This window comes from Idiotropiscis lumnitzeri, chromosome 21, assembly GCF_059441095.1.
Source record: "Idiotropiscis lumnitzeri isolate Australia: NSW breed Sydney's pygmy pipehorse chromosome 21, RoL_Ilum_1.0, whole genome shotgun sequence".
Lineage (NCBI taxonomy): Eukaryota > Metazoa > Chordata > Actinopteri > Syngnathiformes > Syngnathidae > Idiotropiscis > Idiotropiscis lumnitzeri.
Genome location: NC_142411.1, coordinates 2,849,032 through 2,863,614, shown reverse-complemented (window position 1 = coordinate 2,863,614; position 14,583 = coordinate 2,849,032). Strand labels below are relative to the sequence as shown.

At 43.3% G+C, this 14,583-nt stretch overlaps 4 protein-coding genes across 4 annotated transcripts; 2 read left to right on the top strand and 2 right to left on the bottom strand.

Annotated features, from left to right (window-relative positions):
* Nucleotides 1–370: 370 nt before the first annotated feature.
* On the bottom strand, nt 371–2,533 carry sod2 (superoxide dismutase 2, mitochondrial). The gene is made up of 5 exons (XM_088286107.1): nt 2,397–2,533; nt 1,457–1,656; nt 1,244–1,360; nt 879–1,058; nt 371–794 (listed from the first exon to the last, which is right to left on the bottom strand). Exons 1-5 carry the CDS (start codon nt 2,423–2,425, stop codon nt 649–651), a joined length of 672 nt encoding a protein of 223 aa, XP_088142233.1. The 5' UTR covers nt 2,426–2,533; the 3' UTR covers nt 371–648.
* Nucleotides 2,534–3,387: 854 nt separating this feature from the next.
* On the top strand, nt 3,388–8,387 carry wtap (WT1 associated protein). The gene is made up of 8 exons (XM_088286106.1): nt 3,388–3,616; nt 4,102–4,137; nt 4,219–4,274; nt 4,668–4,726; nt 4,846–4,964; nt 5,571–5,749; nt 7,387–7,541; nt 7,704–8,387. The coding sequence occupies exons 2-8, from the start codon at nt 4,108–4,110 to the stop codon at nt 8,321–8,323; spliced, it is 1,218 nt and encodes a 405-aa protein (XP_088142232.1). The 5' UTR covers nt 3,388–3,616; nt 4,102–4,107; the 3' UTR covers nt 8,324–8,387.
* Nucleotides 8,388–9,139: 752 nt separating this feature from the next.
* On the top strand, nt 9,140–12,702 carry acat2 (acetyl-CoA acetyltransferase 2). The gene is made up of 9 exons (XM_088286649.1): nt 9,140–9,215; nt 9,928–10,062; nt 10,143–10,324; nt 10,482–10,599; nt 10,673–10,816; nt 10,946–11,068; nt 11,140–11,294; nt 11,657–11,767; nt 11,831–12,702. Exons 1-9 carry the CDS (start codon nt 9,167–9,169, stop codon nt 11,999–12,001), a joined length of 1,188 nt encoding a protein of 395 aa, XP_088142775.1. The 5' UTR covers nt 9,140–9,166; the 3' UTR covers nt 12,002–12,702.
* A 105-nt stretch (nt 12,703–12,807) lies between these two features.
* LOC148316452 (enhancer of rudimentary homolog) lies at nt 12,808–14,357 on the bottom strand. Its single transcript, XM_088286650.1, has 4 exons — nt 14,214–14,357; nt 13,920–14,007; nt 13,475–13,595; nt 12,808–13,412 (listed from the first exon to the last, which is right to left on the bottom strand). Exons 1-4 carry the CDS (start codon nt 14,214–14,216, stop codon nt 13,310–13,312), a joined length of 315 nt encoding a protein of 104 aa, XP_088142776.1. The 5' UTR covers nt 14,217–14,357; the 3' UTR covers nt 12,808–13,309.
* Nucleotides 14,358–14,583: the final 226 nt, after the last annotated feature.

The window sequence follows — 14,583 nt, the reverse complement described above, 5'->3', positions numbered from 1 at the left end:
AAAAAGTTTTCTGTGCATGTCCACCAAATCTACTTAAAGGGCCAGTTTGAAGAAACACCACACCAGAGGAAACACAACTCAAGACGGAACGCGTATCACAGGTACATTTATCACCTCCAACTTTTAAATGAATGTACATTCCCAAAACTTGAACGGAAATAGAAGTCGCCGTTAACTTGTTTTCAGTGCTAATGCTAGCTTAGCTTTCTCGGTGATAACTATGCACTTCCGTAATTGCCTGTTGTGAATTGACACGCTTGATGTTCTCCACTAGAGGGCAGTCATAACTTTTTCACCGGGTGATGCGTCATTAGCTATTTTTGGTTTGTTTTTGTGACAATCCAGTTTAACAAAAAAAAGAAAAAAAAAATCAAGTCATGTTTTTATTACACATCAGAAAACTGACATTACACGAACTGGTTTTTACCATGACAGATTCCAACATGTTCTGATTGCATCACTCCATGCACAGCTGCCAAGATTCAGGTAAAGTGTCAGTTTTCGACATGAAGTCACTTTTTGTGCGCTTTACAGACAGGAAGAGGACTTGTCATAATGCATTTGGAATTAAAGCAGGATGTTCATGATATGAAAAAAGTGCAAATTAACTACAGTGACTTCTGTGCCGTATTTCCATCCAGCTGAGTCTTATTTCTTGGCTGTCTGCAGACGCTCGCTCACGTTCTCCCAGTTGATGACATTCCAGATGGCCTTAACGTAGTCAGGCCGGACATTTTTGTACTGCAGGTAGTAGGCGTGCTCCCACACGTCGATGCCCAGGAGAGGGATGAGGCCTTGGGATCAACAAGAGTTTATGAAACATCTGATTAAAAAAAAAAAAAAGACACTTAAGGGAAACAGAGTGAGGCGATGCAGACCTGTGGTGCCTTGCAGAGGATCCTGGTTGGCGCAAGCTGCGATGCAAAGTCTTCCGGTTTGCTTGTCGTAGCCCAGCCAGCCCCAGCCTGAGCCTTGAACCGCCACCGTGGCGGCGGACATCTTCTCCTTCATGCTCTGGTAGGAGCCAAAGTCCCGCTTGATGGCCTCCATAAGCTCCCCTGACAAATAACGCAGTCACTTAGCACCATGAGCTGAAGTGTTGGGAATTATTTGTTTCACCACTAGGGGGCAGAAAAGTCCCATTTTCCCACCCCCGAGTTACTTAACCAAACTTGGTTACGTTTTTTGTCTCGAGCAAGTTTTTGCCCAACAATAAGAAGCTACGCTCATCGATTAACGTTACCTTGTGGCTCGCCCCCTCCATTGGGAGAGAGGTTTGTCCAGAAGATGGTGTGGTTAATGTGACCTCCTCCATTGAACTTGAGAGCAGACTGAAGAGCGACCTGTGAAGTCACGTCTCCTAAAAAGACCAAAAGAGAAAAAAAAAAAATCATTTGGAACTGACATCAACTCTCGACTTGTAGTTAATTACCTGACGGGTCAGTACGTTTCCTACCTTTTGCAAGCGCCTCCTTATACTTCTCCTCCGCCACGTTGAGGTTGTTGACGTACGTGGCGTGATGCTTACTGTGATGCAGCTGCATGATCTCGGCGTTGATGTGAGGCTCCAAGGCGCCGTAGTCGTAAGTCAGGTCAGGAAGCGTGTGCTTTTGTCTGCACACCTGCTGGACGGCTTGACTCAAAGTAGCAGCGCACCTGAAACACAGGGAGTGTTTGTCCTCATTAGTTGAGTTGGAGTCTTTTTTTTTATTTTTTATATTGTATCTCAATAAGTTCAGTGCTTAAGTGCTAGCCCACATGTTTGTGTATCAAATCATATCAAACGTTTAAGTAATGAAGCTATTGATGTTTGCATTATTGTCGTAATCTGATTTATGGCAGACGTTATATTTGAACAAGAGTTTTTTGGCATAAATTTGTTAAGTTAAAAGATTGAATCACGAAATGGGATGTTTTGGTTTAATATGCCTCGATATGTTTTTTATTTATTTTGTTATATCAAGTAAAACGTGTCTCATCTCAAAAATGGTTGTGAATCACTAAACTAGGTGCCCCGTGTTGCACAATGATCAATTATCATTTGGTCAACCATGCTTGGCTTTTTTTTTTGGGGGGGGGGGGGGGGGTTCAAATGCCTCATGATGATTCCAAAGTGACTAATTAAAACTTATTAGGTTTGATTTGAAATAAATTGGCAACATGTGACCCACAATAGTGCATAAATGTTGCCTGAACATAACATAACATAACAGGAGCAATATTTGCCAGTGTTGTGCGTCTTTCAAAAAGAGTGCGCAACAAACTAACCTAGAAAGCGTGTTAGCATATGCTAGGCTAGCTTTGCAGCACAGCAGCCTCGCGTCGTGGTTGAATTCACGGACACTAAACAGCAAGTGCGCAATAAAAAGCGGTCTGGTGAGTTGTTTTCGCTTTACCTCCGCATGTGAACAACTCTGCAGAGCATGTTGGTAACGATGTTAGCGGGACAGACGATGTTTCCTTGCCGAGTGTTTTCGATGACTGCCCTTGAACTCAAATGGGCAAGTGGAATTTGACAGCCCCAGTGCGACCGTACCATTGTCACGACGTGGGGGTGTTTGTCAGAAATATATGAGCTCTATTGATATAAATTTAGACTTATTGTGTGATTTTTAATTTTCGTGATTAAATTTAAAACCATTTTATTATAGCCATGTAACAGTTATCCTATTGTGCATTTTTTTTGTCGAAATAATCAAATATCAGATTGACGCTTTTATTTCCATTTTGAATTTCACAAATTTAATAAGTACTATTAAAAAACGTAGAGAATACAAATATTGTTTGTATGAATGAAATATTTGGAAATAATTTCTACGCTTAAAAAAGCAAATTCACATAAACTTCGAGCACGTCAGACTGAATTTCAAAGATCGTAACGGAGATAAGAGGTATGTCTCTTCTTCAATGTCAAAATTGTGTGGGGAATACGAAAAGTGGATAAAAATGTGACTAACTTGAATTTGAATCCCCATTTGAAACCCTAATCCTAGTTTGAAACACTAATCCAAATTTGAAATCCTACTTTAAAACCCTAACTTAAAACCCCATTGGACCGACCCTCTGCACGCCCCTGGCCTTGCATAGTCAGCTGTTTGAAGTTGGTTTGAATTGCTGAAGACCTACAAAGGGAAAAATAAAAAATAATTCCAAATTTTACATTTTTATTCAGAAAATGTGGACTTGGGGAATGTGGAAAACATAGTTCCCAGTGTGTCCTGAATGAGCCAAATTTGGAATGGTTTAAACAAGTTGTGACTGATGAAAGAATTGAATTAAGAAACAATTGAGATTTCGCGCACAATAAGCAGTAAAGATTCATGCTTGAGACTGCAGATGGTGTCCACCATGTAGAAACGTTAATTTTGTGTCCCTAAACGGTTGAGGAGTGACACCTCTTCTTTTTTCTTGGTGCTGTGCTCTTTGTGTGACACCGCAGGAGGTGGCAGCCATCCAACTCGCCCGCTCCATTCCGCTTGTGTCCTCCCCTCGCACAACAACATGACGGAGCTCCTCGCCTAAATATAATCTCGCCTTCGACGCCTCGCCGTGAACGAATCCTCCCTGCCGAGACGCCCGGAGACCACCGCCGCAAACGGGAGGTGGAGGGGTCCTGGTAAGTGGCGTGTGCAGCCCTCCCCCCGTGTCGTGCAACTCGACAGTCGGCTAGTTTGAGGAAAAGGAGCGAAAGGGAGGGAGTCGTTTCCTTCACCGCCATTTTGTGATAACAAGGTGCCTGGAACAGAGACGAGATTGGCGCTATTGCTGCCTTTCAATCGAGGGGGGGTGTTGTGGAAGCCACGCGGCGTGGGGTAACATAAATGCGTGTATTGGAGCCGCGGGGGCGACACGGCGTTCATTTCGCGGGCGAGCGTTAACATTAGCATGGTATGGATGTCGTGCTAGCTGCTAACTGCTACACGAGCGCTCTAATGCTAGCCGGGAGCTTCACTTTCCATAGAGCGTCTTGATTCAACGCTATGCTCCACAAAACGATGCATTTAAAATGAAACATTTCGAGTAGCTTAACTACGTCTTGAAGTGTTTTTTTAAACGCAGTTGTTTAACTAACTGTGTGTCCCCCCACACCCCCTTGTACAGTTCACAATGACCAACGAGGAGCCTTTGCCCAAAAAGGTGAGCTGGTTTTATCCTAAATCAAAACCTACATTCTGAGATTTTTCCCTATATTGACTGTCTTTTGTTGTCTTCTTCAAGGTTCGCCTCAGTGAATCTGATATGAAGACCTTGACTAGAGAGGAGCTGTGCACGAGGTATACATCAGACGTAAACAGTACAGTGAACGTGTTTATCCTTGAGGATATTTTCCAAATCTGTGATTATACAAAGGCCTGATGTAAAAATCATAAATTCGTGAAAAGTTTAAGTGATAAAGCTGTGTAATGCTTTGCGTTCTTGTATTTGTTGTTTGTTAAAAAATGGGAAGAGAAACTTATAAAAAAAAAAAATATTATTGAAGGGGAAAATTGCAAAATCCCTAATATCTATTTGCAAACTCTTCAAAAAAACGATCAATTTAAGAATCAGCGCTAAAGGGGCAGCATTAACTTTTAACCGCAATGTATTCACTGGATAACATCTCTGGTCAAATATTCTCCTCTTGGTACGAGCCGGTCAACGTCACATATGTATTCTTGTGTTATCAGGTGGAAACAGCACGACTCGTATGTGCAGGTCCTGGAGGCCAAATATGCCGAGCTTTGTTGTAAGTACACATACACTAAGTCACATACTCGGTCACACCTGACGGCAATCATATGTGTGTCGTTTACGGCCGAGGATTTGTTTCCTGATGCCTTTTGCTTTCTTCTTTGGGACCGCCAGCCAATGATGTGACGGGCCTGAAGGAATCTGAGGAGAAGCTCAAGCAGCAGCAGCAGGACTCAGCCCGCAGAGAGAACATCTTGGTTATGCGGCTTGCCACCAAGGAGCAGGAGTGCACAGTATGTTCATGATTCTGCTTTTTCGTCAATCTGGGATGTCATTGTGTACGTTAAAAGAATTTTGCCACCCTCGTGTTTGTTTACTACATCTCTTTTTTTTTTTTTTTCAGTCGGCTGACAAATGTCACGTACATGCCCGAAAGTAGTTAAAGTGTTTTCATTTTTATTGCACTCGCTCTGTGGAGGGAAAAAAAATGTTATCCAACATCCCTCCAAATTACGACAGCACTGCTTGAGGCACGAGCATTGTTGTAAACCATATTGCGTGTTAATATGCACATAAAATGTTTGTACATTCCGTGAAAATTCATTTTATGACCTGATATTTTGAATACTATGTTGTTCAAATCCAGTCTATCTTTAATAATTTATTTTTGTTAATAGGTTAAATAAAAATGTATATGATATTAAATACGCAGCCCTAGTTTGTGTTAAAATATAGAAAACATTGAGAAAACATCGCCAGCAAGGGAATGCAACTATGTCGTAAACCAAGAATGCTGCGTAGTCTTTTCTTTTTTTTAAAAAAAAAAAAAGAGAATTCATCACAATGGAGGAATTGTCTCCTTTGCAGCCCAGTAACGTCGTTTTGTTTCCCTCCTGCAGACGCACATCCAGTACCTGAAGCAAGCCCAGCAGCCCAGCGCGGCCCAACTGCGCTCGTCCATGGTGGACCCGGCCATCAACTTATTTTTCCTCAAAATGAAGGCCGAACTGGAACAGACTAAAGACAAACTGGAGCAGGCCCAAAATGAACTGAGTGCCTGGAAATTTACACCTGATAGGTAACGACAATCGAAATAACACCCCCCCCCTTCCTCAAAAAAAAAAAAAAAAGAAATCACCTCCCCAATAGAAGTCAAGACTTCTGCACGCCCCCACCACCTCACTCTCACTTCAGGAACAATGGTGTGGGGGGGGAACTGACTAAAAGCAATCAAACTAAAAAAAAAAAATACTTTGATGTTTTTGAAATGCTCAACAGCAGCCACTCATTATTAACTTTATTGTAAAGAAAGAAAAAAAAAAGACGGCATGGTCAAGTGACACCCCCCTCCCCCCTCTCATCGGCGTCAAAGGGCCTGAAGGAGTCCGGACTGTTCCTGAAGACTGTCCCTTTGACCACACGGATATGCCCCCGGCCCCCTCCCATCTGCCGTTGACCGCTAAAATAGGCGGCGGCTAGCCCAAAAAGTGCAATTGGAAGCCTTTAAAGACAATTGTCGTACTCGTCTAAACTGTGGAGCAGGCCACACACGTACCTGAGAAGTGTACTGACTTGTGGGACAGTCTAGATACGTAGGCGTAAGAACTAGAACTGTGGGCGGAGCCACCACCTCGCCCCCGCCCGCCATGCACTTTTGGGTCGAGGGTCCACTCGCCCCGCCTTCCCTCCCCCCCGCTCATTCATGGTAGTGTGTTTCCATGTTTTCTGTTTGTTGGAATTTTGTGACTTATTTTCCTGCCTTCGGGCTCATTGGTGCGTCGAGCGGCGCGTTTCCGAACGCCGAGGGAGAAACGCGGCGCTCGATGCACGAGCGCGTTCTCGTTTGCCAGCTGTCAATGCAAAAAAATGTACTTTCGAATTGATGACGATGTGAACCGCTTGTGTTTAGTGTGTTTTGCCCGTGAGCTCATGGTCTTCTTGCGCTCTTTCGCAGCCATTTTGTGTGTGTGTGTGTGTGTGTGTGTGTGTGTGTGTGTGTGTGTGTGCCACCCCCACCCGAATTAACATTCTGATTCGATGACGTAACCTTTTAGGGTTTGAAATGAAATTTTCTCAAAACACCCGAGAGCAATTAATTGTTGTGGTAACCACTGCCATTTGCTAACGATACAGCGGCGGTGACATCCGTTTGTTTTCATTTGAAACGGGCTCGTTTCCATCGGGAAATCAGATTTTGTTTTTTTTAAATAATTCAATGTCCGTGGTATTTTTTTTGTTGTGCAATCAACAGGACTGTTGTTGCATTGTTGGCTCTTTGACTGTTTTGTTTTCAAAGCCATGACATCACAAAGCCGCTTCTCAGTCATCTTTTGAACTTAACAAATTATAGTAGACCTTTTTTTTTTTTATTTATTTAGATTTTATTTATTTTTTTGACTTTGTGGGTAATTCAACAGGTTGAATACTTAATGTCTTGAGTTGACTTCCATTTCATCACATTTCACCCAAGTGGCTTGTTTCTGGTAACACCAAAGTGGCTTTCCAATTCCCGGATTTAATTTTAGTTGCGTGCAAAAGTGTTTGTTTTTTTCCCCTAACTGAGCACGATTTTTCTATGTTGATGACATTTGCTGGTGGCCGTCATAGCGAGTCACAAGGGACGACGGTGCCGCCGTCCGTCGCTGGGATGCCTCGGCCTCGCCATATTTTTGTCTCCTGGTTCTTCATGTGATGTCAGCCTTGTTTCCCTTGCAGCCAGACGGGGAAGAAGCTGATGGCCAAGTGTCGGATGCTGATCCAGGAAAACCAGGAGCTGGGGAAGCAGCAGTCGCAGGGGCGCATCGCCCAGCTGGAGGCCGAGCTGGCGCTGCAGAAGAAGTACAGCGAGGAGCTGAAGAGCAGCCAAGATGGTGAGAGCGTGACTTAGGACGGTGACCATCGTCAATATTTTTCAAATTAATTGTATTGTTTAACCGGATGGAATTTTATGACAAAGCAAAATTTTTGTCATATCAGCCCTTCTTGCTATTTACGTTGTGATGCCCATTGCACCCCCCCCCCCCCCCCCCCAGAGCTGAATGACTTCATCATCCAGCTGGATGAGGAGGTGGAGGGCATGCAGAGCACCATCCTGGTGTTGCAGCAGCAACTCAAGGACACCCGGCAGCAGCTCACCCAGCCTCCTCAGGGGGTCTCCGCCGGACCCAGCAGGACGTCAGCGGGCTCCGAGTCGGCCACCCAGCCCGAGTCGGCCGGCGCCCCCTCGGACCCCGCCGCCAAAGACTTCGGGAGGGTGTCCAACGGGCCGAGCAAGGCGGCCGCTTGCCAGAAAGGCGCCGCCGCCGCGCCCGGCCTGTACCGGGAGGTCAGCAGCACCGACGAAGACTTTGCCATGTCGCCGATGGCGTCCAGCCCGGGAGAAGCCGAGACCAAACTGTCCAACCACTCGGAGGAGGTGTCGGGGAGTCGTGGCGGGCGGGCCGGGGCGCCCGCCGCTTTGAGCGCAGGGTACGAGAGTGTGGACTCTCCGACGGGCAGCGAGACCTCATTGACTCAGCACTCGAACGACACGGACTCCACTGCCGACACCCACGAGGACAAGGCTGCTGCCCAGGTCACCAAGGGCACCAGGACTTCACGGCACGCTCAAAACGGCCTGGACTCCACCACAAGCGACGGCGCCGTTTTGTAATGTACCCTTTGACAAAAAAAAAAAGTATGGTCTTTCTTTTTTTTCTTTTTCTTTTTTTTTTTATACAGAATACAGAACAAGATGACAAATGCATAGTGTGTAATGCAGCACTTCTGTCAGGCATTTTGTGTTCCTGCCCTTCCCCTTTTGCTTCTTGTGAAACACATTTGGGAACATGGGGAAATGGTTTAGACACAATTGAGTGGATGTTTGATTTAAAACAAAAAAAAAACCTAGTATGTTTCATTCTGCTGTTGATTTGATTTGGCCATTCACATCTGCTGTTGTAACTCGTCAAGTCCAACTATGCGGCATAAACATCTCACTTAGCTATTGACCTGTGTTGGTATTTTTTTTATTTCAATTTTAAAATTTCATTTAAAAAAAAAATGCGATCAAAAGATTCTGTGAGTAGTTTCTATGAGATGTTCATATTCGGACTAAAGTCCTTTTCATGTACTGACCAAATACCAATAAAGAATTTTAATACTAAGGAAAAGCCATTATTGCTCTTGATCAACGAAATACAATTATTGCTTTAAAACAAGCTAGTCACTTTATTAAAATATATTAATATATTTTATGCGTCTCTCAACAATGAATCCACGTTACTGATCCAATAAGCTAGTTTCCAGTATTTTTTTTTGAAAATGAAATGAAAAATGAATAAAGACGCGCTCCTGTTTTTATAATGAGTGCGATGTAACCTCCACCACACACGAGGGCGCTGGCGTACCGTTCTACTCCAGTAACAGCAGCGGTGTCAAACAGCATCCGCACTCAGCAGGACAGGCAGAACAGTCCTGTCATAGCAAACTGCAGCCGAGCCAACCTTCCATCGACATGAATAAAGATCCTGTTGTCATCGTCTCCGCCGCGCGGACACCAATTGGTAACTTTGCACACCACTCTCATTCATTTAAAAGCGATTTATTTCCTCACTATAAAGTATTTTTCTACCATGGCCGGTCATCTTGTCGACTTATTCAACTGGACGCAAGCTCAAAATTTGATGTTAAAAGTATTTAAATATGTTCCAAGTATTAATATGAAGTTGTTGTTAATCAGCTGTATTTTTCAGCTGAATTGAAAGTCCAATCAATAAATGATTTCGTGACGTTGGTCACGCTGTGTTCCTATTGGCTACATCTCGATGTCCGCTCTGAGTCAAAGGCTGCGATTGGCCGATTAGCCATAGGGCCACGGAAATAACACGATATGATTGGTGACTGACAACATGGGAGCACATTGGACCAGGATATTGATACATGTCGAGAATTACTGAGAACGACTGCTTAACTTTACATTTTATGAGAAGAAAAGACGTGAATGTGTTGTTGTTATTTATATTATACTATCACATGATTTGAAATATACGTAGCATATTTTTGTGTTTTACGTATCACAGTTTATTATTTATTGATATTTGGCATCTTATTTCATTATAACAATTTATTACAAACATAATCTTACAGTTGTTTAACTATTTATCTCTTAAATTAAATAACACATCTATAATAATTATAGTACATCTTTAAGATGTAGTCAGAATGCATTCCAGTGGGATATGTTGCATTATTCCATGTCCATTTGTCCCCCTAAAGGGTCCTTCAACGGTTCTCTGTCCACGGTGCCTTTGCATGATCTGTGCTCGGTTGTGATTAAGGATGTCCTGAACCGAGCTACAGTGAGACCAGAAGACGTGTCCGAGGTCATCATGGGGCACGTCCTGACGGCAGGTACCCCCAAGCGTCCATGAACAAAATCGGCATGGTTAGCGTCCACTCGCTCATATTTTATTCGTCCTTCTGTCCCGGAGGGCACGGCCAGAACCCGGCGCGGCAGGCCAGTGTCGGTGCAGGCATCCCATACTCGGTCCCGGCATGGAGCTGCCAGATGGTCTGCGGCTCTGGGCTTAAAGCTGTGTGTCTGGGGGCTCAATCCATCCAGACTGGGGAGTCCACCGTGGTGGTGGCAGGAGGCATGGAGAGTATGAGCAGGGTGAGGATTGCAGTAGTTGATGACATAGCAGAATTTTTTTTTCAAAATTAGATGTATTTGAAGACATAAATCCATGCGCCGTCATCTGCATCAAACTCATCAAAATATAAAATAGACGGACATGTGTGATATCACGTGAATTGTTTTCTTTCCTCAGGCTCCTCACACGCTGCACATGCGGGCAGGAGTGAAAATGGGCGACGCCTCTTTGCAGGACTCCATGGTGGCCGACGGTTTGACAGACGCCTTTCACGGCTACCATATGGGCATCACAGGTGTGAAGATGCAAAATCATTTACAGTGGATATAAAAAGTCTACACACCCTTGTTCAAATTTTTTTCCCTCAGCGGAGAACGTGGCCAAGCAGTGGGATGTCAGTCGAGAGGTGCAGGACGTGTTCGCCGTCCGCTCGCAGAATAAGGTGGAAGCGGCTCAGAAAGCGGGATACTTCCTTCAGGAGATTGTCCCAGTTGTGGTTCCGTCCAGGAAAGGCACGTAACAAATGAAATATTTCCCTGATCAGCTGTTTGATAAATCTGCAAAAAAATCAGTTTATTTATTTATTTTTTTTTGCTGATGATTGTAATAATCTCGCTGTTTTGTTCACTCACTCCTTTAAGGCGCGGTGGAAGTGAAGGCGGACGAGTTCCCTCGGCATGGCAGCAATCTTGAGAGCATGTCCAAGCTGAGGCCGTGTTTCATTAAAGACACCAGCGGTACGGTTACCGCCGGCAACGCCTCAGGTGAGCGCCACGTTACACACGCGCGCAAATAAACTCGGGAACGGGATATTTTAAAAGCCCTCATGCCGTAGGCATTAACGACGGCGCCGCCGCCACCGTGCTCATGAGCCAATCGGAGGCCTCGAGGCGGGGCCTACAGGCCATGGCCAAGATCGTGTCGTGGGCTCAAGCCGGGCTCGACCCGTCCGTCATGGGCACCGGGCCAATACCTGCCATCAAGAAAGCGGTGAGAAGTGGACCCTTTCCTTTCTCTCTGAATTTTGATCACCTAAAAATGAAATGTGGAATATCTCGGATGTCATTTTTTTCTGATTCAGTAACATCAAAATAATATAAAACCATTTGGTATTTTTGTACATCTGTAAAGAAGGAATGTCATTTGAGAATTGTAGCTTTTTTAAAATCTTAATCAGCACTCTTTATATTTAAAAAAAATACTAAAACTAATCTAAAAAACTAAAATGAAACATTGAAAAAAAAATCTAAAAAGTAAAACTGAATTTAAAAATAAAATCAAAAGAAAATATAAATTAACCATGAGAAAACTTCAAATATTGTAATCGAGTGGAATGTTTTTTTTATATATAGGTTGAGAAGGCAGGGTGGCAACTGGACCAGATCGATCTCTTTGAGATCAACGAGGCGTTTGCCGCACAGTCCGTCGCCGTTGTTAAAGAGCTTGGACTGAAAGAAGAAAAGGTAGCCTTCCATTTTTTATTTTTTTTAATTCAATGTGCCCACGCAACTCCTTTCCCGCTTCAGGTGAACGTGAGCGGCGGCGCCATCTCACTGGGTCATCCCATCGGCATGTCGGGCTGCAGGGTTCTGGTGACGCTGCTGCACGCGCTCCAGAGGACCGGCGGGAGGACCGGCGTGGCGTCGCTGTGCATCGGAGGAGGGATGGGCATCGCCATGTGTGTGGAGAGGCTCTGATGTCACATTATTTACACTTCAGTGTTGTGGCGGCTTGACATTGGTGAGTTTGGAGCGCAACCTAGTCAAATATTTCCTCAAATAGCAAACTACTCTCTAATAAACGTCCTTGGAGGAGGAATATAGTTGGTAGTTTTTGAACTAGTCTATAATTGCTAACAGTGAAAAGCTTGACATGTTCTCTGTCAGAGTACTTTTACTGCCATTGACGGCTAAAGACGTCAAAGATCCATTTTTTTTTTTTTTTTTAACTTGGCTGGTCGTGAATGAGTTAATGGTGACGCGTCATTTCTGGGCATTCTTATTGCGTTTCAAACGCAACATTCCACATCAATTTCCTGTATTCCATACGAACTACAATGTGCCATAAGATTTTGAAAGCTTGCCTTGACTTTTGGAATTGTGCTGCCTGCCTGTAAGCATGAGCTTCTAAAACTTCTGGGTGAAAGTTTCACTTTACAGGGAAGGCGAGAATCTTTAAATACATCATGTGAAGAAATTAAAAAGTAGTCTATTTTCTATAAAGTCGTGGCTTTCTTTTTGTTGGGGGGGTGCTTTTATGAGAAGTTTTCTTTTCCCCAAAAATGTGATTCAAAAAATATCTATTTTTTTTAAATATTACAAATTTGATAAGGAAAGAGACTTATGTCCCCACATTTTCTATAACTTCAATAAATACATTACTATTCACTACTCACTAACGATGCGTATCTTTGAGACCAGTTAATTTACAATACTTGCGTAATCCGGAATTCCATTCACCCAATGATCTCTGCACGTGCGCACAAACTGCAAAACATATGGACTAACTTGAAAGTTGTTTATGAAAGAACAGTTCCAATACCAAAATGATTACATTTGAATCAAAAGAAAACAGCCACACGTTGCGGTGACCCTGGGAATCCGATATCAAATAGCTTAAAAAAAAAAAAAACCAAAAAAATGCATTAAAGCATCACTAAAGCCACCACTGTCATCACAATAACATAAAAACAATTCTTGTACATTTCGGGTAGGTCAAGTCAGTCCATAAAAAATGAAATTCCAATGAAAGGAACAAGATAAAATTAATTGGCTTGGCATGTTATCGAGAATAGACAGTTAAAAGAAAAAAGCCTGACTCGAAACTAGACGTCCACAGCTTAGTGACACGGACCTTCCCCAAAAGCAAAATGGACATCCTCTCATTAAAGTACGCCGTCGTCCTCGATCACACAGATCTCTGAGAAGTTTTTGAAATGTAACGATGCTCCATCTCCTCCATTTGGGTTGTGTTGTGTTTCAAAGGACAACGGGCAAATCGGCTCGCTACTTCCCGGCTTGGTGAGCTTGACGTCTCAGCAGTACGTAAATCTTCTCCTTGATCCAGTCTTTGTTGTACGGCTGGTACGTTTGAGTGTCCGCTCTGTAACTGAAAAAGGCACATTCAAATTTGAACTACGGTAATGCCAAGTTAACGCTTGAGACGCTTACACAAGACAGCTCAGGTCTGCCAAGTCGTCAATGAAGTCAAACAACTGGCTTATATCGTATGTGATGGACGGGCTGTTTGGATTCATCCTCTTCAGATGCTCTTCATACATTTTGCACACACCTGGGAGAAAAATGAAGGGAAATGCATTAAAAACTGCAATACAAATCTTTGCTTATAAACAATAAGCAAGTGGAAAGAAATAAAGCCGTCTAAAGGCTCCTTTCGCATCACACAGGACACATGACAGTTATTCTGCTCATCTATGAAAATACTATTTGAAAAGGAAGAGTTAAGAGTGTCGTCGGCAGAGGTGCTTTGAAATAATTGCTCTGATAAAGTAGCACAGCCTTGTTCCTAATGGAGTCAAATGCAAGTTGGAGGTAACTTTGCAAAATTTGAGTATTATAGAAAATAAAGATATTCTGAATAGTAAATGGTCCAGACCTTCCATGCATTCATTCACCGACTCGTAGTCGGCATATGTCCGGCCTTCGGGTCTCTTGGTGGGCTGCACCAGCAGGATCGTGTGCGACTGGGAAAAAAGTCAAAAGGTGACACATGAATGAGGAAATGTCACCTACGATGAGTACAAAAACAATATTACTTTGGTTGATTATTTACGTCTGCACAGCACGTTTTACTCGGTTAGCCAGCTAGCTAAAGTGTTAGCTTAGCTGCAGCTGCCCTTAAATTGTGTGCACGTTATTTGTTCGAGCCTAAAACAATGTATTCACTCACCATGTTTGTGTTGAATGTAACCGTATTTTAAATTCTGAGCGATAAATGAGGGATTCAACGGCAATATATGCTTTACAAATCTCCTTTGCTTTGAAGCTGTTTATGCCAAGATAGCGAGAGGAAGTGACGTATCTACATTTCCGGTATCAAGGGAAAGAGTTTCAAAATAAATATTTTTTCAAAATAAGAGTATATTCTTCATAGTAGCAATCAACGTTGTTGAATGCTGGCCACTGTTAGGCTGGTTATTTTTAATTTGCTTTCATTATTTTATTTAGCGACTGGGACATTTGCAAATTAATGAAAAACATTATTAGTGATCGTCCTCAATGAAACAGGCAAAATCCGCTACCTAGAAATCTACGTCAGC

Excerpts from the sequence above, each read along its gene's own strand:
- sod2 (XM_088286107.1), bottom strand. The coding sequence starts at position 2,425 with ATGCTCTGCAGAGTTGTTCACATGCGGAG. Across the intron at positions 1,657-2,396 it reads AGAGTTGTTCACATGCGGAG|GTGCGCTGCTACTTTGAGTC; the intron begins GTAAAGCGAAAA and ends CCTGTGTTTCAG. Across the intron at positions 1,361-1,456 it reads TAAGGAGGCGCTTGCAAAAG|GAGACGTGACTTCACAGGTC; the intron begins GTAGGAAACGTA and ends TGGTCTTTTTAG.
- wtap (XM_088286106.1), top strand. The coding sequence starts at position 4,108 with ATGACCAACGAGGAGCCTTTGCCCAAAAAG. Across the intron at positions 4,138-4,218 it reads AGGAGCCTTTGCCCAAAAAG|GTTCGCCTCAGTGAATCTGA; the intron begins GTGAGCTGGTTT and ends GTCTTCTTCAAG. Across the intron at positions 5,750-7,386 it reads TGGAAATTTACACCTGATAG|CCAGACGGGGAAGAAGCTGA; the intron begins GTAACGACAATC and ends TTTCCCTTGCAG.
- acat2 (XM_088286649.1), top strand. The coding sequence starts at position 9,167 with ATGAATAAAGATCCTGTTGTCATCGTCTCCGCCGCGCGGACACCAATT. Across the intron at positions 9,216-9,927 it reads CGCCGCGCGGACACCAATTG|GGTCCTTCAACGGTTCTCTG; the intron begins GTAACTTTGCAC and ends GTCCCCCTAAAG. Across the intron at positions 10,063-10,142 it reads GGGGCACGTCCTGACGGCAG|GGCACGGCCAGAACCCGGCG; the intron begins GTACCCCCAAGC and ends TCTGTCCCGGAG.
- LOC148316452 (XM_088286650.1), bottom strand. Across the intron at positions 13,596-13,919 it reads GGTGAATGAATGCATGGAAG|GTGTGTGCAAAATGTATGAA; the intron begins GTCTGGACCATT and ends TTTTTCTCCCAG. Across the intron at positions 13,413-13,474 it reads GCAGACCTGAGCTGTCTTGT|TTACAGAGCGGACACTCAAA; the intron begins GTAAGCGTCTCA and ends TGCCTTTTTCAG.